The sequence below is a fragment of the Cupressus sempervirens genome, chromosome 11 (assembly GCF_028749045.1).
Source record: "Cupressus sempervirens isolate cs-2001-9-10 chromosome 11, ASM2874904v1, whole genome shotgun sequence".
In the NCBI taxonomy this organism is placed as follows: Eukaryota; Viridiplantae; Streptophyta; class Pinopsida; order Cupressales; family Cupressaceae; genus Cupressus; species Cupressus sempervirens.
In genome coordinates, this window is record NC_143128.1 from 729414614 (window position 1) to 729441914 (window position 27301).

The 27301-nt window shown below is 35.0% G+C and overlaps 1 protein-coding gene across 2 annotated transcripts; it reads left to right on the forward strand.

Moving 5' to 3' along the window:
- Positions 1–78: 78 nt before the first annotated feature.
- LOC149531707 (transmembrane 9 superfamily member 2-like) lies at positions 79–25800 on the forward strand. 2 transcript variants are annotated; one of them, XM_089811757.1, is made up of 7 exons: positions 79–330; positions 12122–12162; positions 12318–12900; positions 13071–13208; positions 13523–13679; positions 13796–14280; positions 25096–25800. In XM_089811757.1, the coding sequence occupies exons 1-7, from the start codon at positions 173–175 to the stop codon at positions 25313–25315; spliced, it is 1782 nt and encodes a 593-aa protein (XP_089667883.1). In that variant the 5' UTR covers positions 79–172; the 3' UTR covers positions 25316–25800. The 2 variants fall into 2 exon arrangements, with proteins under 2 accessions (XP_089667883.1, XP_089667884.1); XM_089811758.1 differs by lacking the exon at positions 79–330 and adding an exon at positions 1347–1432.
- Positions 25801–27301: the final 1501 nt, after the last annotated feature.

The following is a 27301-nucleotide window of genomic DNA, read 5'->3' on the forward strand; positions in this document are numbered from 1 at the left end:
CGGCCATGAGCTCTATGTTTTGACTGGTTAACGATAAAGAAAAAGTTTATAAATACTACTTAGCCTAAATGGTTTAACGTGGGTTCTTTTATAGTCCACAAGAAAAAGTTTAGATTTGAAGCTTCGCTTCTTCGAATATTAGATCACAGAGAAAATCGAAGTTTGAGTGGATATGGAGATGAATAAGCAGGCAATGATGTGTGTCCTCAGGATACTTGTGCTAGTAATATGCAGTTTTCAAATTGGCTGGTGTGCATCAGATCACAAATACAAAGTGGGAGATGAGGTGCCATTGTATGCTAACAAGGTCGGCCCATTTCAGAATCCCAGGTACATTTTTCACTCTTATTCTGCATTGGTGTCTCGATCTCTATATTTCCTGCGTGCATGTTGCAAATTTGCTGATATGTCCAGTTTTAAGAACCTGTCACTAATTAACACGCGTTTCTCTCTTGATCTCTACACCCAATCCAGATATGTGGTTTATTCAATCTAGCCGTCCTCATTTACATGTGGACAGGATCAGATCTAGGAGGTCATCATGAGTGTATGCTGTTTTTGAAAAAGGTATGGTAATTATTGAAGATTGAGTGTGAGCATCATTTGTGAAATGCATGCGGTACACTTGGGGAAAGTTGGGTGGGGCTGAAAAATATGCTATAAGCGGGAATGTGCTTATGGTGGAATGAGGCCCATGGTTGGGTTTGGGAAGGGATTAAATTTATGTGATGAGACCCAGGATCAAATCTGTTGGACATTGTCATAGAAAACTCCAATTTAACATGTTCTCGTACCGGTATAGCTATGGGAGGTAATTTTCAGCTGGTGATACTGGGGGTTCAATGGCTTGCACCGTTTTTAAGTTCAACCGGTTTAGGACCTCGATCATCAGGTAGGTTTTTGTAGTTGCCGCAACAGATTGATACCCTTAATGTATGCTACTGCATTGCCCATACTAATAATGAATGTGGTCTTGGTCACCCCGTGAATTCTGCAAACCACAGATGAGGGAAGAGGTGTCCAACACTGGATAAAACTCTTCACGTTTTTAAATGGTAAAAGCTTGATTCCATCACTTCTGTCTGCCCGGCAAGAGGGTTTTCTCTACCCGACTGGACTTTTGCGTTTAAATATAGACAGTAGGAGACGTGTGCACGGGCCTGTACCTTATCGGAATATGCTGGCGAATATAATAATTGCCAATCTTGCAAATGAAAGATTCCTCGACAGCAAAAGGCTTCCAATGCTTGTGATTGATATAAGGAGAGTATAAGCTGTATTTCTAACACTGTAGCCGACATGGGTTGTGATGCGGATTGGTTCTCATTACTACTTACCAAAATCTTATTGAGCATCTAGCCGGGTTCTGTGAGACCGTATGGTAGAGAAATGATGAATGGAACCAGGAATTAGGACATAATCTAGATTGTAGGTATGGGTCTACTCTTCTAGTTTGTCATTGATTTTGTACGTAATAAATTTTTACTTTTCATTGAAATCAGCATAAATGGTGCTGTGGAAATGGTTGGTGCAGTAATAATTGACTGAACACAAATTGGCATTCAAAGCTAAGCAAACACGAAGGTTGGAGTGGTATACTTTAAATGTTATCATTCTCATAAAGTGTTAACTTAGTTTTAGTAGCATTAGGCCTTTGTACTCACATAGATGATGTCAATGCTCTATACATTTCTTCTATGGTAACGTTCTATGACATGTCAAGGAACATTGCAAGCATTCCCTTCATTTTGGGTCCAGAAAAGATAGCAAGGTATCCAGTTTTTATTATTTTGAGTGTGTGTAGACAAGAGAGTTCAGTGGAGGTTGGTGAAAGTTGAGCTTGTATTTGTATTTGTGAGATAGAAATAGATGAAGAAAATATCAACATTGGCATTCCATTATCCATTACTTGAGGCCAAATTGTGGTGAATAGGTGACATTCTTATTATTTCCCCACAGCCAAGATTAATTTGCATGATTGATATCTTCAATTTAGGTATGGGTTGATTTGTTATCAACATTGAACAATAGGCATTAGTGGTCAATAACCACAACTAGTTCAGCTTGTTGTAGTTCATTTATTTAATGATCTAATCCAGAGATGTTTTACTAGATTTTGTAAACCATTAATTAATTTGTGATTAAATGTCAGATTGTGTTGTTGTTGACCATCTCATTCCAAGTGTTGAGGCTCAGGCTCAGTGAAAACTCAAGAAGCTTCTTTTTGACTTGGACTTGGTGAAAAACCAAAGTGAAAACTTGGCAGTTTAAAAAAACTATAATATCTTACATTAATTTTCGAGACCTATACTCTGTTTTTCTTAGCATACTCAGCCAAGTCTGCAATTCTTGGCCACAGATTTGCTGAATCCGACTCAGATTCAGTTGTGAGTTCTTGGAATGACTCACCAAGTCTTAACATGATATCATACTCTTAAGTACTATTACATGTTGGGCAATTTGCAGTTTTTACTGCACAGTGCGCAGCTTTTCCCACATCATTGTTTCTCTTCTTATAAATGCCATTTTCACATAGTACATTGATATAGAGCATATTGTGCAATATTCTTTTCGGACCCATGCAAGTTAGTTTTGACTGAGTTCTCTTTATCTGTGGTCCTTTAATTACTATTGCTAGGGCATTTAGAGGGAAAATAAAGTTCAGGCAAACTTTTAGTGGGAAAGATTAAAGCATTAAAGGAAAACATGGGTTGAACTTGGGTTTGTGATATGATAGTGCACTGTGTATGTGCATTGCTATAAGTTCATGCCTGATCTCTAGGTGTTGATATAACTGGTCCAAGGTGCGATAAAGCCTATTGAGATTTACTCTCAGATTAGAGTACAAAATTACTTACTTCCACTGCTTGCATGCCACTATTCCTTTAGGTCTTTTGAACTTTTTTTTGAATAACTTTTGAGCATTATCAATTTGTTCACTAAGCTTTAATGAAAAACTTCATGACAAACAGCTGAAGTTTCCATTGTTTTAGTTTCTGTTTTTGAGAAGGTATCCATTTATTAGGCATCATACGTGTTCTATTACATTTCCAACACATAATAGCTTCTTTAATCAATTATTAGTGGGACCAGGTTCTCACCATATTAGGTTTCATATATGGTGAAACGACAGCATGCACATATGCAGTCTGCTATGCCAGGGAAGATACATACATGTGCTATTAGAGTTTTTTGAATGCCTTTTTGGATCTGCGAGGATAGAACCTTATTCGTAGTTTTATGGTATAGAGTTTGGGATTGTTGCCATTTCACTAGGTAAATTTGGTATGAATGTTTTGGTCCCAACTTCTAACTTTTTAAAATGTTTTTCTGTGCACCAGTTTGACATGACAATAGTGGCTGTAGAATTTTCTACAGAAGACATTTGTGCTGGAGTTTTTATACTAATCTGATCAGATTTTGGTGTATATCAGAGTAGTATTACATTTATAGATTTAAAACGGAAAACTATTACAAACTAAAAAATAAAAAATGTTCATAAAATATGGAAAAAAGAACTAATATTTTCATGCCAGTTAGAGTGCAGAGAAAGAGGTTTAAAGTTTAAACTTAAAAAATAAAACACAAATAAAGATTTAATGTAATTATTCTCAAACTTCCATAAAGTAATAAATTTTTAGTCTTAAGAGTACATTTATAAAACAAATGTTGAGAACACAATTAGCTTTAAGGCTCCTATCCTCCTTGACTGGAATATGAAGTGGAAATCAATGCCCCTACATCTCTGAGCAGTTATAATCATTCAAAGCCTCATTGAAGATATAGCCGAGTCCTCTTTTCTAAATGAAGGCTTCTTCTTGGTTACTATTTATTCTGAATCAGGATCAACTTTGTGCAATTGCTGCAAGACACCAAAACAAATTGCAACAATTGCAGGCAGCAACCAACAACTTATATCTGTGAGACAACAAAGAACCTTCTGCAGCATCTGCAAGAAGCAATATCACAAGGTTTGTGTTAGTGGTCAAATTCGGCAGAGGGGCAAGAAATTCACAACAAACTCGTCAACTGATAAGATTAAAAAAACAACTTTTTATTAGAAATTCAACAGTATAAATTGACAATTTTTATTTTTACTGAAATATATTGTACCAATTTTAAAATAAAGAACAGTAGGGGGATCCTCCTTAGTTCTGATAGCTCTGTTGTCATTTCTCACAACTAACATGTATTCCTACCTTCTTGCTTGTTAATGTTGTAGAAACTGTTGTTCCTCTTGAGTTCTTCAAGTCCTTTGTTATTATTATTATAAGAAAAATTAACTGAATAAAATAAATTAAAACTATTAAAGTTTAAATAGATTTTGGAATGCATAACATATAAATTCTAAAATTAAAATGTAATCTAAATGTATTAGGTATTAATAATACATATAAAGATATAAATACAAAATAAGAAATTAAATCCTGACATTTAAATTAATACACAAATTCGTATAAACAAAAAAGCAAAAGGAAAAGAAGAAATATTATTGATTTAATCGAGAATATTTTAACAAAGAATCCAAAAGACCCTTCTTCAACTAGCACACAATAAGCAGCTTTGAGGGCCATGAGGACTAACATTCAAAATCAGTCCTTTTCAAGGCTTTTTTGGATGATATTGAATTTAATTAAATCAAGGAGGTGTGTTATGAAAATACATAAAATGTTATTTTATTTCAATGTATCTAGATATTACATTTGATAAGCATTTTATGAAGTGGTGGAGATGACAAAAAGAAGTTAAATAGTTTAACTGTGCAGAAACTGTCTCTCTAACTATTTGCCCTAATCAATGTAATACATTTATTAACAATGTAATACATTATACCAACAACTCCCCCTATCACATTGTTTCTGTATCCCTAAAATCATACACTCTATCTTGTAGGAAACCCCTCCTTGAGGCTTGCATATTAAAAGTTGATAAATACAAGATGTATACACATCTTTGTGAAAATCCTCGTTGAGGAAGCTAATCTTGAATCAAGTGGAGTTCCATGAAGTTGTCTTGCAACCCTCAGGAAAGCATAGCCCCTATTTGAGATTCCGAGTTCTCCCTCCATAACTCCCGAATCACAACTTTGTAACCTACTGGACAACCATCCATCTCAAACTGTACACAAAATCCCCTACTTGTCTCCACAAATCAAACTTCATAACATATGTAATTTTAAAACCATTAGCAAGAACAAAACAATAATTTTAAGCAAAAATGCTTCACACGCCAAACACCATCTCAAAGTGAGAAGCTAACTTGAGATGATGAAATTCCCTCCAACCTCCAGTATCACCAACCTCCATAAAGTGAAAGCCTATAGTACATCTCCCTGATCATTGAGAACGTCATAAATAATAGCTTCACCATTTGATGAATCCCCATTCTCAACACAAGTAATATTATCTTCATCTTTAAGATTTCCTTTAAGAACATCTCTAGCCTGGGTTTTGCAAGACCAGGCTATGTGATCCTTTTTCTTACAATAGTAACATTTGATTTCCTCATCTCTTGTACTTGATTTTTCTTTATGGCTTTGAACAATTAACACATTTTCTAGTTGAGAAAATTGCTTCCCGTGTTTGAGAATAAAGACCGAAATATGGACACTGGTAGTGTGGTATAGCGAAGAGTGAGAGGGTCCCTATCCTCATGGACTACGATTGCTCTATAGATCATGATATGCCAGTATCTCCGAGGAATGAGGAGGATATGGATAGTATTAGGATTATGCAAGAGGAGAGTAAGGACACGGTTATGGAGGAGAAAGGGGAGTGTTGATGTATAGATTAGTTGAAGAGTTATTTATAACTCTTATAATTAGACTTATGTTATATTATATATGAGATATTTAATAAACATATATATATATATTTATTCTAAATATAAATTATGACATAAGTTCTGATTTTCATATCTATTCATATTAATATTATATATAAAACTGACTATTACTATGGTGTGTCAGTTTATATTAAACTCGATATAATATCGAGTGCTTGTATTACGCTTGCGTAGTTTCTTATGTGTCGGGCGCAAGTCTTTACTAATGAGTTTAGTTAAAGCTGTGACTTAATAACAGTCATGTCTAATATACGTGACTCATATATGAGTCACGGCTATTAGCCGTGACTTCCTTCATCTGCCCACATATATAATATGCGATCTTCTTTGCTTTAATATATGCAGTGAACACATAACATTAACAAGTCTTCCAGTATATATATTGCGAATTGCAGATAAGAATAGCATTGGATCTTCTCACCTCCATCTCAGTTAAATTAATCATCTTCAGAATCTAATTATATCTTTGCCTTGAGTAAAATAAGATTTTAGTCTGATACAACAACAGGGAGGAACAAAATGCCAGGAACATCTGTCTTATGAAGACTGTGACTCAGAAGAGCATAATGTCAAGCTGCTGGTTGAAGATCTTCAAGATAAGGGTGAACTGACGCTGGGTGTGCTGCAAATGGCTAAGGGCATGTCTATGTACTCCTTCCATGTCGAGAAATTAAATTTCTAGGAGATAAAATCTTTATATCTGAAATATAGGTGCCTAGTGGCCAAATTTGATGATATCTAGAACCAGTTTCATACTGGTAAGAATATGGTGGAAAATACTAATGACAGTGGACTGAAGACGAAGGTCAATGACTTGCTGGAGAGAATGGGGAACATGGAAACTAGTATGAAAAACCTCATCCATAAAAGTCATGAAATTCTTGGTTCCAAATTCAATAGTCTCGACAAAGTGTTTGGTATGCTGGAAACTCGTTCTGGTTCTCCAATCCTGGATGTGGAAGCTGGTGACGTGGCTGGGCAGGTTTCTGGCCCAGGGAAACAGGCTTGAGCGATGACAAGGAAGTTGTCTGCTGATGTGGCTTAACCCCTCCTTGATATCAAGTCCTCTATGCATAACCTGTTGGGACTCAAGGAGGGAATGGCAACTTGTATCAAGGAGCTTCTTTGATTTTCTGGTCTTTCTGCTGGTTGCTGGTTCTTGGGTCTGGGTGTTGCATACTGGCTGTTTGTTTATGCTAGGTTTTGGTTCTAAAGGTTTTGCTAGTTTACAACATAGTTTTGTTTTGGGTCTCACTTATAATATTTTTTTGTAACTTTTTGTAATGGGGTTTCAGGTCCCCTCAAAACCAGTTTTTGCTTTTAATCCAAAACACATATGCTAGTTGAGAAACACCTTTTGAATCTTTTGCATTTGTTCTCATTTCTTTTGCTAAAATAGCTGAGGTCATATCTTCTAAGTTTTGGGAGGTTATTTGGCTGAGTGTAAAAATAATATCAGTATATTTGGTAGGCATGTTATTTAACAATATAGCTCTAGCGTCATCATCATTGTCTACTGGAGCTTTGATGTCTGTTAGTTGTCTGAGCCTCAAATTACTTATGTGATTTGACATTGTGATTCCATCTTCCATTTTAAGTCTGGACAGTTGAAGTTTTAAAGAAAACTTTGCATTAAGCACTTTTGCTCCAAACAATGGTTCATTTATCCCAAATTTCACTTGATTTTTTATCTGAATCTATTTGATGCAACTGAGATTCATTAAGTGCAAGACCGATGATAGCCTTGGCTTTATCATCTCTGCTACACCAATCTAATAACTTGTATCTGTAGTTGGGCGTGCTTTTTCAGTTACTATTCCCCATAAATTTTTATTCATCAATTGCATTTGCATTTTCATTTTCCAAGTATGAAAATTAAAACCAGAATACTTACTTAACATATCAACCACAATCTCCATAACAAAATATCCCATTTATTTTCCTGTAATTACTTCAGTAAAATAGAATATTTGTTTCTGAGCCCTAACTTCTCCTTGCAGATTAAAGAAAGGAAAAACTATAATCTGTTTATGCACACAAAGATTGCTTTGTTTGTCGCAGCACAAGCACAAAGATTGTTCATTGTTCTCTCTCACCATTTTCACAGGCACATAAATATATGCACAACTTCAAATACTCATTTCATATTCACAAGTGCTCAGGGAGTCGCCTCTGGTACCAGTTGTTATGAAAATACATAATATGTTATTTTATTTCAATGCATCTAGAAATTACATTTGATAGGCATTTTATAAAGTGGTGGAGATGACAGAAAGAAGTTAAATAGTTTAGCCATGCAGAAACTGCCTCTTTAATTGTTTACCCTAATCAATGTAATACATTATACTAACAAGGTGTCCTCAACATTTGTGGGCAATGGAAAGGAGAAGGCTCTGTGATGAATCAATGTTTATCTATAAAATCTGTTGCTTGAGACCAACTAATTGTAGATTTGGAAAACCCTTGATGGCTACTGGAGAATTGATTCCTCCCCTGCTGTTTTTTATGACACAGAAACACTGGTTCTTTTGTTTTATAAATTGCACGAGCTCCAATAGATGACTTTAGTGGTGATTTAGTGTTTTTGTATGAATTTTAGGCTTTCTAAAGGTGTTTTTTGGATTTTGAATTTCGAAAATGAAATATGGTGAACATTATGACTTAGACAAGAAGCAATCAGCAACGTACGACTGTTGTGGGATAGAAAACTGATCTTTTGCAACAGCTATAGTAAGTTGTTTTGCATTCACATAGTTGCTGCAAGAAGTCATTTGTTGGTTTTCAACTGTTACAAGTTGACTATCATAAAAATGTAACTTTAAAACTTGAGGTAGGGTTAGGATTCAGAAATTATGCTTTTTTAAAGGTTTAGAACTTGTTAGATTACCAATTGGAATTAGATACAGGTATGGTACATGGGTATGATATGATAGTATAACAGGTTTTTTGGGTGGGCTGGGTACGCTCTGGGTAAGTCCATATATAAAACATATAAAAACAAATGTATATATTTTCAGCCTAAAACAAATTTAGTTTAGAATACCATATATCTGAATATGCTAAACAAAACCATCAGAAATATAAAATATTGCAATTTTCAAAATAAAAGATATGAATTAAGTATTAATTTGTCAAATTTGAATGTCATGATAGACAATATGTATTGAAATAGAACAATACAATTAGTATTCAGCAATAGCATCATTTGATTAACCATTAGGTCTAACATCATCATGATCATTAACATTAACAGATCCATGTGGAACCCCATTGCCACTTGGATTAAACATATGTTGGCTACTCAACACCTCAAAAACTGGAAATCGTCCAACAAAAGAAAGATTCAAATCATTTTTCTTTGGGCCTACAGCCATAATTTTGTAGCCTATTCCTCATACCCATTGTTTTTGTGCATAAGAACGTGCAAATTGGAATTCACATAAGTTAGGTATGCAGTTTTACACCCTGCCAATTTAATTATGGTTCACTAAGTAAATGAAGGAATATGTTCCAATCCCTTTCAAATGAAGAATTAGCAACCTATTTAACAAGTGTTGCTACATGATTTTGTTGTAAATACTTAATATTGAAAATGGGTTTAATGACTGTTCAAATGACCTTTCTTGTTCATTTAATCATGTGGTCTATTGAATAATTTCATTAGCTGTAAATTTGCTCTCTATGGTGCTGCTATTATGCTATATATAGGCCAAAAGCTTCAAAATACAAATAATATTCATATGACAATTTTTTTATGAAGCTTCCAGTGGGTGTAAAAGTCTACATGTTGTTTAGCAAACACAAACAACTATGTTGCCTAAATATTCTACTGATATTTATGATAAATCTAATACCGCTTTAATGACTAAACCATATAGAATCCCAAGTTTATCCCTTCCAAGCATCCAAGGTCATTATTCAGCAATCTGCTTATTTGTAGGATGATTACAAAGATAATTGTTTTTATTATCAACCAACAACAGGATATAATGATGATGAATTTTAATGTGGATGTTTATGACACGATAGACTTAGTTGTTTATCATTTGGGCATACTCTGATTGTCATAGAAAAGCAAAGCTGATGCTGTTGGGTCAATTTGAAGATTACCAAGTACTTTTGTAACTTCTCAAAGTTGAGTGCTGGGGACTTCACAATCAGATGCAGAGATTCTACAAAAGAATAATGGGATTATGGCAAGCTTTGTAAGACCAAAGTTTGTTCAGTCCTGACAAATATTTGAAGATTGATTCTCCTTTCAACTTAGATGAAAACAACAAATTCTTTGTGTTGGCATAACTGATGTAACTGACGATGTGATGACTGGTGATGTTTAGTGATGTCATGATACGAATTTGATTGCATGATGATCAGTTATTGTGTTGTCATTAATGTCAACTATTGACCTAGTGTTCCTAGTATGTTGCTTAGCAAAATTATGACGAATAGAGTGTTGTAGTGAGAATCAATGAGTGTGTTCATCAAGAGCAAATTGGGGATGTCTCTTGAAGTGTATATGGTGACTGCTACTGTTGAGTAAGCTGATCGGTGAATTCATAGTGCAACTACTAGAACAATTAGTGGCAAGCGATAGGTTATTTGATTAGTTTATCAAATCCATGTTGAATGGAGTGGAGCAATCATAGGATGATGTGAAGAAGTTAGTGAAGCTGATGTGGTTAGGATAACAACTCATTATCATTACAAGTAAAACATTTTCAGGATGGAAAGATGACCGCTGAAGTTGTGACAAGTGGCTGGTGAAGTAGTGATAGGTTTAATGAACAAGTGAAATAAAAATGAGTTCTTGAGTAACAATTAGTTAGCTGATGATTGGCGACCGATGACAAGGTTGCAGTGACTTTGGATGAGTCAATAGTGATCTAGTGACATGGATGAACATCTGGAGGTGATGATCTGACATCACATTGATCGAGAATAGTGTATGGAGAAGATTCTAGAGGAAGCAAGTGGTTGGTCAAAATGTGTTTGATCTGTGTCATAGAATTGTATGGATTAGCTGATGCGATTGTGTAAAAGTGTTGTAGAGCATAAGATATTGCCTTATGGTGGTTGGATCTAAGTGGGATATTTGAATTTCATATTAGTAATATATTTAGGGTTTCATTAAGGCAGTGGAATTGGAAAACCGGTATATACAGGTGAAAGATGAACAATTTGTAATGTTGATCATAATTGAACAAGTGTGGTGAAGAAGTGCAAGGTGCGGTCCAACTAGGAAGAAGTTGAGTGTGTTGAGAAGTGAGTTTGAGCTTTAGTGGATCTGATCAGGCAAAGGTAGTGTTGTTATGTAGATCACTCTTTCTGTACTTCCCTAATAGTTACAACAGTTAAAATCCCTTAACAGGGTGGATCCTTACAGATCCTTTGTTGTAAATCCTTTAACAGGGTGCACTTTAGCCAGTGTTCAAAGTCCTTTAAAAAGGCTACCCCTAACAGGGTAAAGCTTGTAACAGGGCTAGAGTTAAACCCCCTAATAGGGTGGCACCTAACAGCATTGCAACTTCTAACAGCATGTACTTCAGAAGAGTACACAATATGTGAGCACTGAGTATTAATCCCCACTGGGGTTTTGATCCAAGTCGGGTTTCCGTGGTTCCAAAATCTGTGTGTCAGCTTTGTTAATGTTTTCATGTGATGGATGCTTTTATGTGTTGTTATTAATTTGCTTAATCAGTCAAAGGTTGAAAATGTTGATTAGTTGGCTGATTAATGATTCACCCCCTCCTCTCTCCTAATCCCTTAGGACTAACACTTTGGATATAAAGCTTGTCCAACTTACAATTCCTAGCATTCATCTTTAATATTCTTCATAGAGTTGATGCCTCATCTATTATTATTTCAGTTATATGGCGAGTGTTGTTTTACCAATGTTGATTGCTATTCAGATAAGTACTTAAATCATTATTTAAAATTTGCCTTTGACACTTTTTTTACCAATATAAGATTTTATTGTCTTAAATAAAGGAAACTAAAACAAATGTGAAATGATCATGAATGGAAGCAATTGAACTCTGATGCAAGTGGTAGCTGGATTGCTCTGCACTTATATGTTTTAGGAACTATGCAGTAGTTAGAAATTAAGTAGCTTTTCTTCACAAAGCTTGACTTTTTCGGCATAAAGGTTACTTAATCTTTCATGATAGCGTACACTTTTATGTTTATTACAATTAGTACTGGATACTGGCCACTTACATAAAATATGTAATTTGAAGATCTTTCCTTTTTTAATGTGGTCATTGTGATGTTTTGGCAGTGAAACATATCGGTATTTTGATTTGCCATTCTGCCCACCAGGTTTGTTATATACCGAATAGCATTTTCTCTCTCAAAATTTTCTGTATAGTATAGGATTGGATATTACAATTTTTTTAACTTAAGGATGCCATCTCTCATTACATTTTCTAGCCCTGAGAACCATTCTGCTTTTATTGATTAATAAATAATTGCAGATCATGTGATCGAGAAGAGGGAGGCCCTTGGAGAATTATTAAATGGTGACCGTATGGTTGATGCTAGGTATCAACTAAAATTTAGAGTGGACAAAGACATGGAGTCTCTTTGCAAGAAACTATTGACCAAAGTGGATCTGATAAAGTTCAGAGATGCAGTTAAGAATGATTACTACTTTCAGATGTACTATGATGATTTGCCTGTATGGGGTTTTATTGGAAAGATTGAAAATATGAAGGGAGAACAGAAAGATCCTAGGTATCTGATTTACAGACATTTGCAATTTGCTATTCTATATAACAATGACAGAGTGATAGAAATTAAGGTGAGCACAGATCTTCAATACACAGTGGATATTATGGATGGCAAGGAAATTGAGGTTGAGTTCACATACTCAGTCAAGTGGGCAGAAACTAACATTCCTTTTCAACACCGAATGGATAAATATTCAAAGTCTTCATTTTTACCTCAACATTTGGAAATCCATTGGTTCTCTATTATTAATTCATGTGTAACTGTTCTGCTTTTGACGGGATTTCTTGCAACGATACTCATGCGTATTCTGAAGAATGATTTTATCAAGTAATGTGGCTTGAATTTTGGTATTGCACATAATTTTTTCAATCTTTATTAGTGAGAATTCTTAATGCTTTCTTGTCCTTGAAACTTATAATCTTGGGTAAGATTTACAATAGTGAACATTTCTTTATGCTTAGTTTTAAACTTGTGTCTCGTATCTTATTAATGTGAAGATATTCTCGTGATGAGGAAACACTGGATGATCAAGAGGAGACAGGATGGAAGTACATTCATGGAGATGTCTTCCGATATCCTTCACACAAGTCTCTGTTTGCTGCTGTTCTGGGTTCTGGAACTCAGCTTCTAGCACTGTGAGTAGGTTTAAATCAAATTTTGGATAATATCCTTTCCTTCAGTGATTTAAAATTTAAAGTTTCATGCAATATACTCTATTATTCTGTATTTTCTCTATGAAATAATCTTCTTCTGTTCTTGCTTCCTTCCCTTATTTTGATTTTGTGAATAGCCATTGCCTATATATCTTCAATACTCTTTTATACCCTCAAGTCCAAGATGATGCTGAAAATCATTTTCATATTTTGTAAGCGGCATGGTAGATTAAAATAAGTATTCTATAAACATTAACCTTTTGCTAATACAGTGCTACTCCATCTTTACATTGCAGAGCTATCTTCATCTTTATGCTTGCATTGGTGGGAGTTTTCTATCCATACAATAGGGGAGCTCTATATACTGCTCTTGTGGTCATATATTCTCTTACATCTGGCATTGCAGGCTATGTTGCAGCCTCATTCTATGGTCAACTTGAAGGAACAAACTGGGTATTGCAAAGATGTCATTGCTTCTCTTCTTTTCTCTTGAAGTAAATTTCTATGTTTTTGAATATATCTTTGTACTTTTTTGTTGTTGGTGAATATCTACGTTTTTCATGGCGCAGGTAAGGAACCTGTTGCTGACAGGTTGCATATTTTGTGGGCCTTTATTCTTAACTTTTTGCTTCCTGAACACAGTAGCCATCATGTATACCTCTACAGCAGCACTGCCATTTGGGACTATTGTTGTAATTCTTCTTATCTGGACACTAATAACTGCTCCCTTGCTTGTTTTGGGTGGCATTGCTGGTAAAAACAGCAAAACAGAGTTTCATGCTCCATGCCGTACCACAAAGTATCCCCGGGAGATTCCTCCTTTGCCATGGTACAGAAAGGCTGTTCCTCAGATGGCCATGGCAGGCTTTTTGCCATTTAGTGCCATTTACATTGAGCTCTATTATATTTTTGCCAGTGTATGGGGTCACAAGATTTACACAATATACAGCATTCTCTTCATTGTCTTCATCATCCTTATAATTGTCACTGCATTTATCACCATTGCATTAACATACTTCCAGCTTGCAGCAGAGGACCATGAATGGTGGTGGAGGTATGTTTTCCTGAAAATCTATATGCTTATATGTTTCATAATATGGTGTGAAATGCATCGTTTCTATTCTATATTTCTGCATGGAGATATCACTTGACACAACTGCATCTATCAAGCTCCAGTGGGGCAAATCTTGTTATTTCCTCTTATTTAATTTTTCCTTGAAATTGCTTGATTTTCAATTTAAAGTTACCGAACAGGTATACAGCATTTACAAAAAAATAACTGGACCTGCAAATGCAGCTTTTTTGAGTGGAAAACAAGCTTCACCAATAGCTGGAAGGTACTATGGAATACACCAAACAACCACCACCCTTACCAGCAAGGTCCTCTGAAAAAGAAATGGGAACTATGCTAAGGAGAAGCATGTATCAGAAAAATCAAATTAAAAAAAATCCCTGGCAGAACATCGCCAACATTCATTTGGGAGTGAATATGATCTCTAAAATAGCTCAATTACAGAAAATGTAGAATCTAATATGAATAAATGGTGATCAATTAGTTCGCAGGATTCACAGGACATGAAGCAACAATTAATATTACCATATAATGAAATAATGACCAGAGATGGGCTGATAGAGATCCTTAGCATGCAGACTAAAGAATAACTCTGTAGTTGAAAAGAGGACATAAATTGCCAGCAATAGGGAATTGTATGGTCAAAACCATAGTTCCATGACTTGCTGCGAGTCGTACAAGCAGTCTGAGTCACCAAGCCGAGCAGACCTGGCCGAGTTGTTATAACTTGGCCTGGGTTATGTAATATGATATATAATTTCATATATATACAATTATAAAATTATATAATTTCAAGTTTTTTTTTGTTTTGCTGAGTCATTGCGAATCATTGCCAAGTTGTAGGCAAGTTACGAATCGAGTTGGCCTTTCCGAGTTTGAGTCTGGGAGCTCTGGTCAAAACAAGCCTCTGCCAAAGAGAAAAGTCAATGGAAAGGGTATTAGCTACAAAAGTGCTTTTTTCCCATAAGCTTCCATTAGAGAACCTCAAGATTTGGGCTAGCATCCTCAAATTGCTGCTACAACACAAGCTTGACGAAACATCTGCTGATGAGGCCATAAAACTCAATCGCTTCTATGATTCTATCCCATAGGTCAGCTAACAACTATATAAAGCTACACTTGACCTTAATCTCTTCCAGGCTTTTTAAATATCTAATGGAGTCCTAAAGAATGCTGTGTCATATGCTGTATCTATAATGTAGCTCACTGCACACTTCCCCGACCCTTACTGTTCTTTCTCCACCTAGCTAGCAGAATGGTTACCAGCTCATTTTGATGAAACTTTATTGGGATTTGAGATAAAGGAAGGTGTTGCAAAGAAAGGGAGGATGGATTCCCTTCTCCATCCCTCATAACCTTGGTGCATCTTTGCAAGGTTTTGTTTTGTTGTCAGATGGCTTACTGTAAACTGGATTGCTTACTATCATTTTATGATATGTGTTGACTAATTGTCATTTTACGTAGGATGTTTTGTGGTGAGAACAGAGGATAGTGGTAGACAAATAGAAACAAGTTTATGTGCTAGTGGTGTTTTTGTGCCATATGGCAGATAACCAATTAATAATGGTGTTCTAGTGAACAAACTGTTCAAGGTGAGCTTTAAAGAAAATAGCTGAATTATGATCAATTTTTATCTTCCCCGATTCTTGTTTGTTACTAGGCTTGTACCATATCCCAAAAGACTCTCATCTCTCAGCAGCAGAGGAATTTTTAGTTGAACAAAGCAGATGCAAACACATCTAAACATGATTGGCTGGAAAGGAATTGTTGTGATCATGTAGTTTATTCATCAGTCATTTTTACAGAACATCATAGCCACCTGAGTGGGCGAGTAATCATGATTCTACTCTCCAGTAGAGCAGAGTCAGCTTCTTGCTGAGTTATTGCCATGCTCCAAACTAATTACAAAAACTGGCATCAAATCTAATTATGGAACTTCATTAGATTGAGGTAGGTGCATGGAGTTGGTATTTTCCTCAGTTGCCGGGTACTGCTGTTTAGGCCCGGGTCCTGGTACTGGTACAGTTTTGGTACTGGTTCTTCCAGGGTACTTCATGGGTTCTCTGTGGGTCCTTCATAGAAGGACACACAATGAACGTGGGCACCCAGGAAGTACCCCAAGGCAGTAGGTCAGTTATGTATGTATTTCTCATTTGTTCATCAGCATGCTCTTTGTATCAGCTTTAGATAGTGTCTTGCAACAGCTTGGTAATATTATTCAAGTTAAAATTGGTCTATGTAATGCCCTTACTTTATGACAGTAGCGAACAGAAACCCACTTCGATTCATTTCAAGGTCAAGGATTGATTTTTTATTTTATTTTAAGATCTGAGTATATTATTGTTGATAGATTTGTATAACCCAGCCAATCGTTATGTTTTTTGATCATGTTCGGATTGATGTCAATTTGTAATGCATGTAATCTGAAACTATATTAGTAATACAATATTACAATTATTTAATTATAATTTTATTGGCCAATATGGATTTACGAGTATCACTCTTCTTTTGGTTATTATAACTTAGATGTTTGAACATAAATACATACATATATAGAGTGTAGACAAACCTGAATCCACAAAGGGGGAAAAAATTGTCATACCCACGTACTCTAACCCCGTATCCGTACCCGAACCAGAACCCGAATCGGCAACTTAGGTATTTTCTCAACACTTCACAGTTGAGTATCCATGCAGTGCTTCTTTTCATGCTTCAAGGTTTTGTGATGGACTCAACTTGTTTTTCTCTATCATGGGTTTGAGTCTCAGCCATACTCTACCCATAATTCTCTACATAGTATGCATTGCATGCTAACTGTACTGTGATATTTATTGTCTCCATGCATGTGTTCTGGTTGGAGGGAGTCTGTCATTTTTTAATTTGAACTTTGTAAGCTAATTTAAATCCTCCAACTTTGTAAGGATTAGAGTAATTGTCTCACTGCCCACAAAACTTGTTCTCTTTTCCTTTGTATCAGAACCTCGAGTCAGCATAGGCTATCGTCATAGTCAGTCACTTTTGATTGCCTGAGTGCTATCATACTAGCAATTAAATTTCTGCCAAAACTAATTGTACCAGAACCTTCCATCTGTATAGGTTATCATCATACTCATAGTCCTCTCTTGATTGCCTGTGTGTTACCATACTAGCTATAGAATTGATGCCAAAACTAAAAGTGAAGGTTTGTTGCTAGTGAATTGGAAATATAGTCAGCTCTTGCAGATTTATTCTCTAGTGCCAAGTCTTCTCACCATTATGACTATTCAGTTTATTGATAACAATAAGTCCAGGATGTGTTATTATGATTACCACCATATGCACGCCTGATGATGTCTAGTTAGTATGTCCGTGCTTTGTTTTTATGTGTGCATGTAAAGAAAGGGGAATTAGTTATACCATTTTTTGTGGTCATCCAAGCTCTCAAACTTTGGAACTGAAAAAAAGCTAGTGATTTTTTAATGATCAATTGTATTTCGGTCATCAAGATTCTATATTCACAATTCTTTAAGAAGGTACACACAGCATGCTATCTATCATATGGCGCTCTCATGTTTCCAATGCCATATGTAGCACAAGCAATTGGCTTGTCTGTCAAGCTCACGAACTTTGGAATATATAAAAAATCACAATGTTTCTCATGGCCATCAAGTATGTTACTACACTATACAACTATTTTTTTCCCACTGACAAGTATAGCTTGTGAAATATTACCATCTAACAATTTTTATTGTAAAAAAATCTTGTGCAATTAATTTTTCCAATATCACTTTTAACATATGGTTATCTTTAGCCTTTAAAGTTTCTGGTGCTCAGGAGTCAAGACACATACTTTAGATAAACTTTAAGTTTTTTCATTTTAGGCAGGTGGAGGGGTTAAGCAAGGTTAGCTAAGCTACTCTCGGTTTGTTAAATTGGAAAGTATTTGTTGACATAACTGTCAAAAAAAGGACAGATCGGTGGAGGTACCGGTGTGACCAATTATGACTAGTTGCTAAGTTGCCGGTTCGCAGTTCGGTTCCGGGTTTGGGTTCGAGAACCGGTTCGCTGGTTCGACAAAATTTTGAAAAGGGGTTTGGGTTAGTTTGGGTTCGTTAGTACACAAACATGTAAATTTAAAAAAAAAAAAAAAAATATATATATATATATATATATACATCTTTACGAAGCATGAGTTAGAATTAGAATGTAGCATAGTAGCATAAACACATTTGAACAACAAAAAACTTTAAAACAGCATAAACAATATAGTAGCAAACCACAGCAATCATTGGAACCCCTAGCGACTAGATCTCTTCCCTTTCATTTAAAAAATTCATAATTGTATCTGATTAGTTTATGCAGATCAACAGTAAGTTTTAATAAAAATTTCTTCTTTTCATAAATTTATTTACCAAACTCTTAGTATGATTAACATAATCAATTGAACGTGGTTAAAAACTAATTAGATCTAGCTTGCAGAAGGTAAATCCCTTTGACCAGCTTAATATTCTTCAATCTCTTTGGGCACAATCTCCCAAGCACTGATCAACAACAGTAAACTGGAAAAAGACCATTCATGGAGGCCTTTGGATAACACAGTCTGATGTCCCAGATTCAATATTCTTTAATACAATTTTTAATATACCTAGAGGAGAAATAATCAGCCAAACAGTGATAGACAATGTGGTAAGTAGCTGCCCCACCTGACCATATTCATGTGATCGTAACTTTCTTCTGCAGGGCAACATTTCCCAATAAAACGTTGTTTATTGTTTAGTGTTTGAAAAATTCATATTGCTACTCAAATAGGCCCTGAAATTCCTCGAAATTGGTCATGGTGGTCGCCACATGTTGAGCATCTTCTCTTGTGGGTGTCTCAAATTTAGTAGCATTTTGATTCAAATAGAAAGTGTTTTACAGCTAGGGATTACTCAACACTAAAAAACTGTGGCATTGTAATGCCTACCAACCCAGACCCAAGATGTATCAACATAAATTAAATTAAAACATGCTGTAATGTGGAAAATTTATATGTGGTTCTCTTGGGTTCGAACCCTGGTCCGAAATTTTATATGTGGTTCTCTTGGGTTCGAACCCTAGTTCGAACTAGATCGAACCAGGCCTCCAAAAACAAACCCAGGTTGAACCCAGGTCGAACCGGACCAGAACCACGAACCGGTTCGAACCGGTACGTGGTCCGGAGGGGGGGGGGGGGAGGTACCCGTGCAACTTAGACTAGTTGTCATTGATGTCAAGATGAAGACAAAACATTGACTGATATGAAGCCACGTCTAGTGAAGCATTGTAAGCACATAGGTGTGACTCTAGTTCATGGGTATGACCAGAGGAACAAGGACAAGCCAAGCAGAGGCAGCAAGAAGAGCAATCATACTTAGACGAAATCATGCTAAGTACGTACGAATATGAAGGAAATTGTCAAGCAAGAAGACAGGTTGGTATGACTGGCCAATGCAAAGAAAGGATAATGCACGCTAGTAGGATGGAGGTGCAAAGGCAAGGTACTTGTGACTAACACCTCACGAAGTAGGTGGATCACACATGACATTGCATTTAATGGTGATGGTGCTCTCACATCAAGGAAAGTCAAAAGAATTCTTTCTTGTAGAGCAAGCTATCGAAGCCATAGAACATCTGTGACTTTTGTTTGTACAAGGTACATCTGACAAGAATGACACAAGACAGAGACATGAGTACAAACTAGACATAGGCTGGAGAATTCAAATTTGAATTCTTGGAATAGGGTTTACTATAGAGCTCGAGAGGATGATATAAAATATTTTCATTTTGAAAGAACAACTTAGATTGTAGAGTGTAAGAGCAAGAAGCCACAAAGCTGAGCTAAGTGTAATCTCAAGAGGAGAAGATTGATGAAGAAGAGTCAAGAACAGTGTTTGAGAAGATAGTGCGTTGAGGAGAGCTAGTGTGCTGATCAACACAATGAAGAAGTTTGCTATAGCCAACAATGCTAACACATAGTGATCGTGCTTGATTTGTAGAGCCAAGAGAGAGCAAAGCAAGGTTCAGACAAGTTCAAGTGTATCCAGGTGATCTATATCCAACTAAATATAGTAGCTACTTTATTTAGATCAAAATATTTTCTTTTTTATAATCACTACAACAACAAGTCCTGTCGAGGGAGAATTTTGACAAGTTCTTTGTAGTCAAATCCCTTAACAGGGTGACACATTAGTTTGTGTTCCTAAGTCCTTTAACCAAGCTACTCTTAACTGTGCAAGACCCTCACCAGTCTTTACTAAATCCCTTGATTGAGTGACACTTGACAAAATCCTTGTAATCTTCTAACAAAGATAAGCTCTTGACCGGGCGCACTTTAGGAGAGTGCAAATTTTGTGTGGATTGTCTCACATACTGTGGCTTTCACCCTAGTCGCATTTCCATGAGATAAACATGTGTTATGTGATGCTACCTTTGTGATAATTGTTTTTGCTTAATCCTATCTAGTTGATTTACAATCATTATTAATAGTAGACTGGTCTGAGAGAAGAAACGTAAAAGATTTGAAGTGATCACCAATATATTGATTCACCCACCCTCTCAGTATATTTACTTGTGTGTGGACCAATAGTATTGACTTGTAGGTAATCTAAATCAATCGATGTTTTAGGTATTTTGGAGATGTTTGAACATTATTATATGTAGAGCACAAAAAGTTGAGAACAAACAACAGAAAAAAATGGAGAAAGAAGAGTAAACTACAAGGAGCGTAAGTGCATCTTTCCTACCCCTTAGTTTCTCTATATTTAACATTTAAATAAGCTTTGCATATGTTCACATGCATGAGATTCACAATTATAACAGACTAACTGATTCTAATGAAAGGCCTTAACTAACTAATAATGATTTATTTCATTTTTAAAATTAAACTAAAAGATTAAATTGCATGGAAGAGAGGGATCTTTAACTAGCTGATAGATTTAAATATCACATCATATAACCAAAATGAAATAAATGCAACTGCAACATAAAATGAATACATGTCTAACTGAACTTGAATGATCATGAAAGGAAATTCAAATATTCGCTAAATTGTATCAAGCTAAGAGTGTAGATCCGATCTGTCTAGTGCAAGTCTTGGCTTTGGTGGAGAGGAGAAGCATTGTCAAAGGCTTACCACTGAACCATAGACCTAGTGTACCCCCCTCTCACTCTCAGCTGAGAATGGCCCTACCCTGCATGGGATAAGGCACGGGAAAACCATCTCGTCTTGCCACTTGAGCATCTTGGTGTTAGAGTGTCAACTACACAGCTGGCTAGACTGTGAAACCTTCCTATCAGCCTATCCATCCACCTGCTAGTTATCCTGACCTCTAGTGATCATAGCAGCATCATTTGCCACTAATCCTACTCTGGCTAGGGATTTACATGGACACTATGTGCCTGATCATCCACCGCTTCACTTGACCAAACAAGACTACACCTAACTACCCACCATGAGCTAACTAGAATTCTGTTTTTCAGCTTATAAATTCTATACTGATTCTGATATAAATTCTGTTTTAAATGCAGATATTGGCTATCTTACAAGGGTCACACCACACATATCTGCCTTGCATGGCCTTCCTTGATGGTGCTTGGTTTAAATTCCCAACGTAGATTATCAAATTCCTTCAAGAGTCTCTTGCTAATGCATGCAAAGAGAGTGGCAAGCCTTCTCAACCGCCCCACATCTAATGGGGTAAATTTCTATGCTCTCAGCGGCACATGGAAGGGTGCCGCTGTAGCATGTAGAGTGTGTTTACACATGATTTGTCTCTTAATAACACCTTATAAAAACAGATAAAAGGTAGAGAAATATAAAACATTTTGAGCCGATGGCTCATACCATGAACATGTCTATGCACATAGTTTCAAACTCTGCTTTATGAGCATTCATGTCCGCTTGGACCAATAGAAACGAGGAGAGAATTGATGCAAATATTCAGAATACCATTGAACGATAGTAATGGCATGGAAGAGTTATCAAATATAACCTGGCAGGGATGTGTTGAGGTATGAAAGAGATGTCTTTCTCCGCTCGTAATCGTGAGCTTTAACGTATGGCTTTATTGGCTGCTTGTCAGTGCTTACAGCAGTATTTAACTTCTGATAAAAACTTAAAGTGGAATAGCAGAAATTACAAATGAGAAAGGAGAGCAAGCCCATGAGAGACTGCAATTTGCCAACTTATAGAACAATGCTCGGTTATAAATGAATTGAGCTTGACCAAGAGAGAGTTACGTGCATGAGTTACAATCTTGATGGAACTTGAAATAAAAATAAAAAGGGACTGAAATAATAAGAAATGATAAGAGGCTGATAGACTTCATGCATTAATTTAATCTGACGTAAGAGGACAATTAATAGAATCCTTTCCATGATTTATTATATCCATTATACTCATATTTTTTATGCATGTTTGTACATGTTATTTATACACATACATACATATACATTATATTTCAAATATAAGTATACTTGTACGTTACATTTAAATATACGCATACATATACATATATGTAACATGTACAAATGTACGTAAGTACTATGGGTATTATTTATATAGTAAGTCATGTCTGACAACACAAGAAGGATGCAGAGCATCCAGATTCCCAAATCAAAGGTAACAATTGTTTTTATTTCACTTAATGTTCAAGTGAATATATATTTATGTATCTTTTTAGATTAGATGACCAGTTAGCTCATGGTGGACACTTGGCGTAATCTAGTTTGCCCGACCTGCTTTCCCTAACCATGGTGGTTTAGGCTCATACCTGTTAGCTCAATGGCAGGTTGGTGCACTCGTGCCCTATTCCCTCTCTGCCAATGCTTCCTCTCATTGCTGCGCTTCGTGCAAAAATAATCAACATGGTGAAAGCATACTTCCACATTATATAAATAAAAATTAGTTATCATAACGAATAACCATATTAACTAACCATTTTAACCAACATCTTCCATTCCACATGAAACATAACGAATAACTAATATTTCCATTCATATGAACTGAAAATGAGTAACTAATTTAACCAACAATTTTGGATTAGCTTGAAATATCATCGGCTAAATAAATTTTCAAAAACAACAAAATAGGGGATGTAACAGTATAAGTTTAAAGAGAATTTAATTAAAAAATAAGATTAATGCAAAGAGAAGAAAATAGTAGAAGGTATATATTCAATTTAGCAAAAATAATAATAATTGTAGCAGTCATCCCATTGTTTTTTCATTCCTTTGAAACTGAAGCTTGTTTAATTCATATTTTCAGTGAGAGCCTTCAGTTCTGCTAAAGTTTTGGAGTAAATCCATGGTTGTATGCATTTTGTAATAAAATTTTCTTTTGATTTCAAAATTTCACCTATTTTTCTTTATTGAAAAATAACATAGTTCTCTAATGTGAAAGATAAAGTAGATGATGTCTAATAGAAATAGTTAGTATAAAAAGTAAAAAAATCATTTTTCTTGTGTACTTGCTAAGTAAAATGGCACTTTATTTTATTTCTATGTAAGTGTGTCCTTGTCTTAGCTATAAAATAGCTCTATATTTTGTATCTATCTATTCTTTAGGTAAATGTGTTTTTTTGTGAATAAAACAATTCTTAATATAATTTTCGTTGCCTAAGAAATATTCAGTCCTTTTTGAAACATAGGTTAGACTTCTTTTTTAAGAATGGAGTGCTGGCTATTCCATGTTTAAATATATTAGGCTTTTAAAGGTTTACTTTAGGTTTACCATACCAGGAGCAAACAAAATCATTGAAATAATGCATTGGATGGCAGCAGGTCTAAACTATTAATCAGAATCTTCTGTAGACAGTTTTCCTCATTCCCTCTTTATCATGGATTCCACGTGTGCTATGAATACCGTTTGTCACTTTTAGACGAAGTTTCATTTGGTCCTTAAATTTTTCATTAACAACATTGTCTTGGGCTAGTTTGGTGAATACCTTTTCTGATCTCCATGATTGAGCTCACAAGCTGAAGAACTTCTTCCTTCTAGCATATATGCTAGAAATTACAAATTTTCTGGTCCTCTTAGACCTTGTATTATGTTTCTCCTATAGTGTGTATGCAGGGAAAACTGAGAAGAGCTTTGGAACTGCCTGTACTTCAACTGAAAAATAGTTTCCTCGTCTTTTGAGGCCTCTTTGAATCTATATTTAGTAGGGATTATTTTTTCGAAGCATTTTAAAACAGGCAATTCTCGGTGTGGTAATGTCCTTTTTATTCATTTGACATTGCAATTGGGTCTTTTTAAACCTTCAAAGTGTTTTGCCTCCGAAGTTTAAGCAATTATACTTAACTCATAAGCTGGTTAAATAGGCATTGACGTGCAATTTGCAAATGACCTCTAGATGTCAATATTGTGGTCTAGCGCTGTATGGGAGTTGCCCTATTATAAGGCATACATATCCCTATTGTATGGCCTACATTTAGTGTACTGCACTCCTAGTAATCATATTAATCAGTTGGTAATTTGGTTGTGTTTCAAGGAGAGTTTGTATGGGCATAATAGTTTGACCATATAATTAATGAATTACGTAAGAGGCAATATTTATCTTTCTCACAAGTTTGCCAGTTTGTTTCCTTGTGAAATCAATTTTTTTCTGTTTTTGCTGTGTGAACTTTGTTTCCTAGGTTATACAAATAGAATTGTTATATTTTCAACTGCTCAAAATTGTCTTTTAAACATTAATGAATACGAATTTGAAGGCTTCTTTGCATGAATTATGATTCGTTCTTAATCTGATCTGATTGAGCAATGGGATTAACTGAAATACTCTTATGATATTAATGCAGGTCTGTTCTATGTGGAGGATCAACTGGTTTGTTTGTCTTTGGATATTGCTTTTACTATTACTTTGCACGATCAGATATGACTGGATTCATGCAAGTGTCATTCTTCTTTGGGTACATGGCTTGTGTATGTTACGGCTTCTTCTTAATGCTTGGAACAGTTGGTTTTCAATCATCTTTACTGTTTGTCCGCCATATATACCGCTCGATTAAGTGTGAATAATTTTCCTTTATGACGGGGCTTGTGCATTTTTCTTCATCTTCCTCTTTTCCCATCCCCGTAAAATCTATGGCCTTGATGTCAAGAAAGGAGCACAGAAGTAAGCTTCAATACCAGCTTGAGATAAAGTGGTTTTTGAATGATTAGTATATTATTACTAAAGCCAAATTCTTAATCTGAAGCAATTGCTCCCTGTGACATGCTTTTCACGACAAGCCAATATTTTTGTACCTCAATTATGTGAAATCCTCGGATGAACCCAACAAAAGCAGAGGGAACTGCAATTGTTAGCCTTCCATTAGTGTGTACTCTATTTAGTTGCACTATTTTTATTGAAAGTATCTGATATGTTCCTCTTGGTACCACTAGGCTTGCAATCACATGGCCATGTACTAGATTTGTTTTGCCTAGTAGCAACTATTTTATCCATGTCAACTACGGTTAATAATTTATGCAATTTCAAAATAATACCTGGCATACCCTCATTATCTTAAGGACTTGAAGTGATGCATCTTTATTAGTAGAAATTTTGAGCTTCATGAGTATGAGAGCCACTGGCACTAGTTTCATATAAAATTTATATAATAACAAGCTGATTTCGAGGATCTCAAATTCAAGCTCTTGTATTGAACAACTACAATTGGAATTGAGAGCAGAGCTTCTATAGCAGCAGAAGAAAGATTCAGTTTGATTCTCAACTACAATTTTATGGTAGAGCTGCTACGTTAGAATTAGAAGAAAGATTTACTTTATTCCCAACAACAATTTTAAGTAGTATATGTAATTTCAATAGTTAATTTGAATGTATTTTCAAAGTTAGAGAACTACATTTAAACTTGTCTTGATTAATTGCTGTATCCTTGACACAAGGGCGTTGCGTTTAGTATGATCAGTTTTGTTGGGATGTGGGCTCATGAGAATATGACCATTTAAATTTTTGTTATCTTACTAAACTTTCTGATTATATATGTAAATGACAGGCTGGATCTTGTCAAATCATGTTATCTATGAATTTGTAGAGAGATTTCTAGTCTCAAATTTAATGTTTGAATCACACATGGTCAAGTTTCTTTGCTTCATTTACTAGGAAAATTTTTCATAGGTCTTTTGGAATATAATATTTTGTTTAAAGATTCTTAAAATAAAATAAAAATTGTAATTTAAGTGGCGACTCTTGATCTTCTATTATTTTCTCATAATAAAGAAATTGGTATCAAAATATTAATATTGGAGTTGTATGACATCATTAAAAGACCCAACAACTTAGTAGTATTAAAAGGATAGAGTATTTATTTTGAGAATGATATTCTAGAGGAATAATCATTTATATGACATTTTAGAGGAATAATCAGTTATATGACATTTTAGAGGAATTGTCTCTTAAGCATCATAGTCATGTTATTGTTTGCTCTTTTCTAGGACTATAAATATAGTTGGTGTTGCTAATATGTGGGGTGGAGTGAACACGACTTAACATTCAGATCAGTAAACAGCTTTACTTTAATGCTAAAGCCAGTGCTTATATCATGACATACCTCCTTTGCATAATCTAAGCTTACAAATCTATACTAGCAGTTCTACCATAAAAGTCTATCATGTAAAATTAATAAGAAAAATAAATGAAATAATATGAGGAAAAATAAGGAAAATAATAGGTATACGAGGGAAAAATTAAAAAAAAAAACATATTTGGAAAAAAAAGTCAAATTACTATTTAATAAATAATTGAAATAATTTAACATACATATTATTCATCAAAAATTCTAAAACATATTAAATAAATATCTATTATTAATACACTATTCTTTGAATAAAAATAATATATTTAGCAGCAATAAAATAAATTTGATTTAAAATTAGCAAATTTCATAATAAACTAAATTTATAAAAATATAATATTCATGAAATATTATCAAATCTAAACATAAACATAATCTTGATGAAGGTGATATATTCTTTTTGACTTTAGAAATATGAAAAATATTTTTC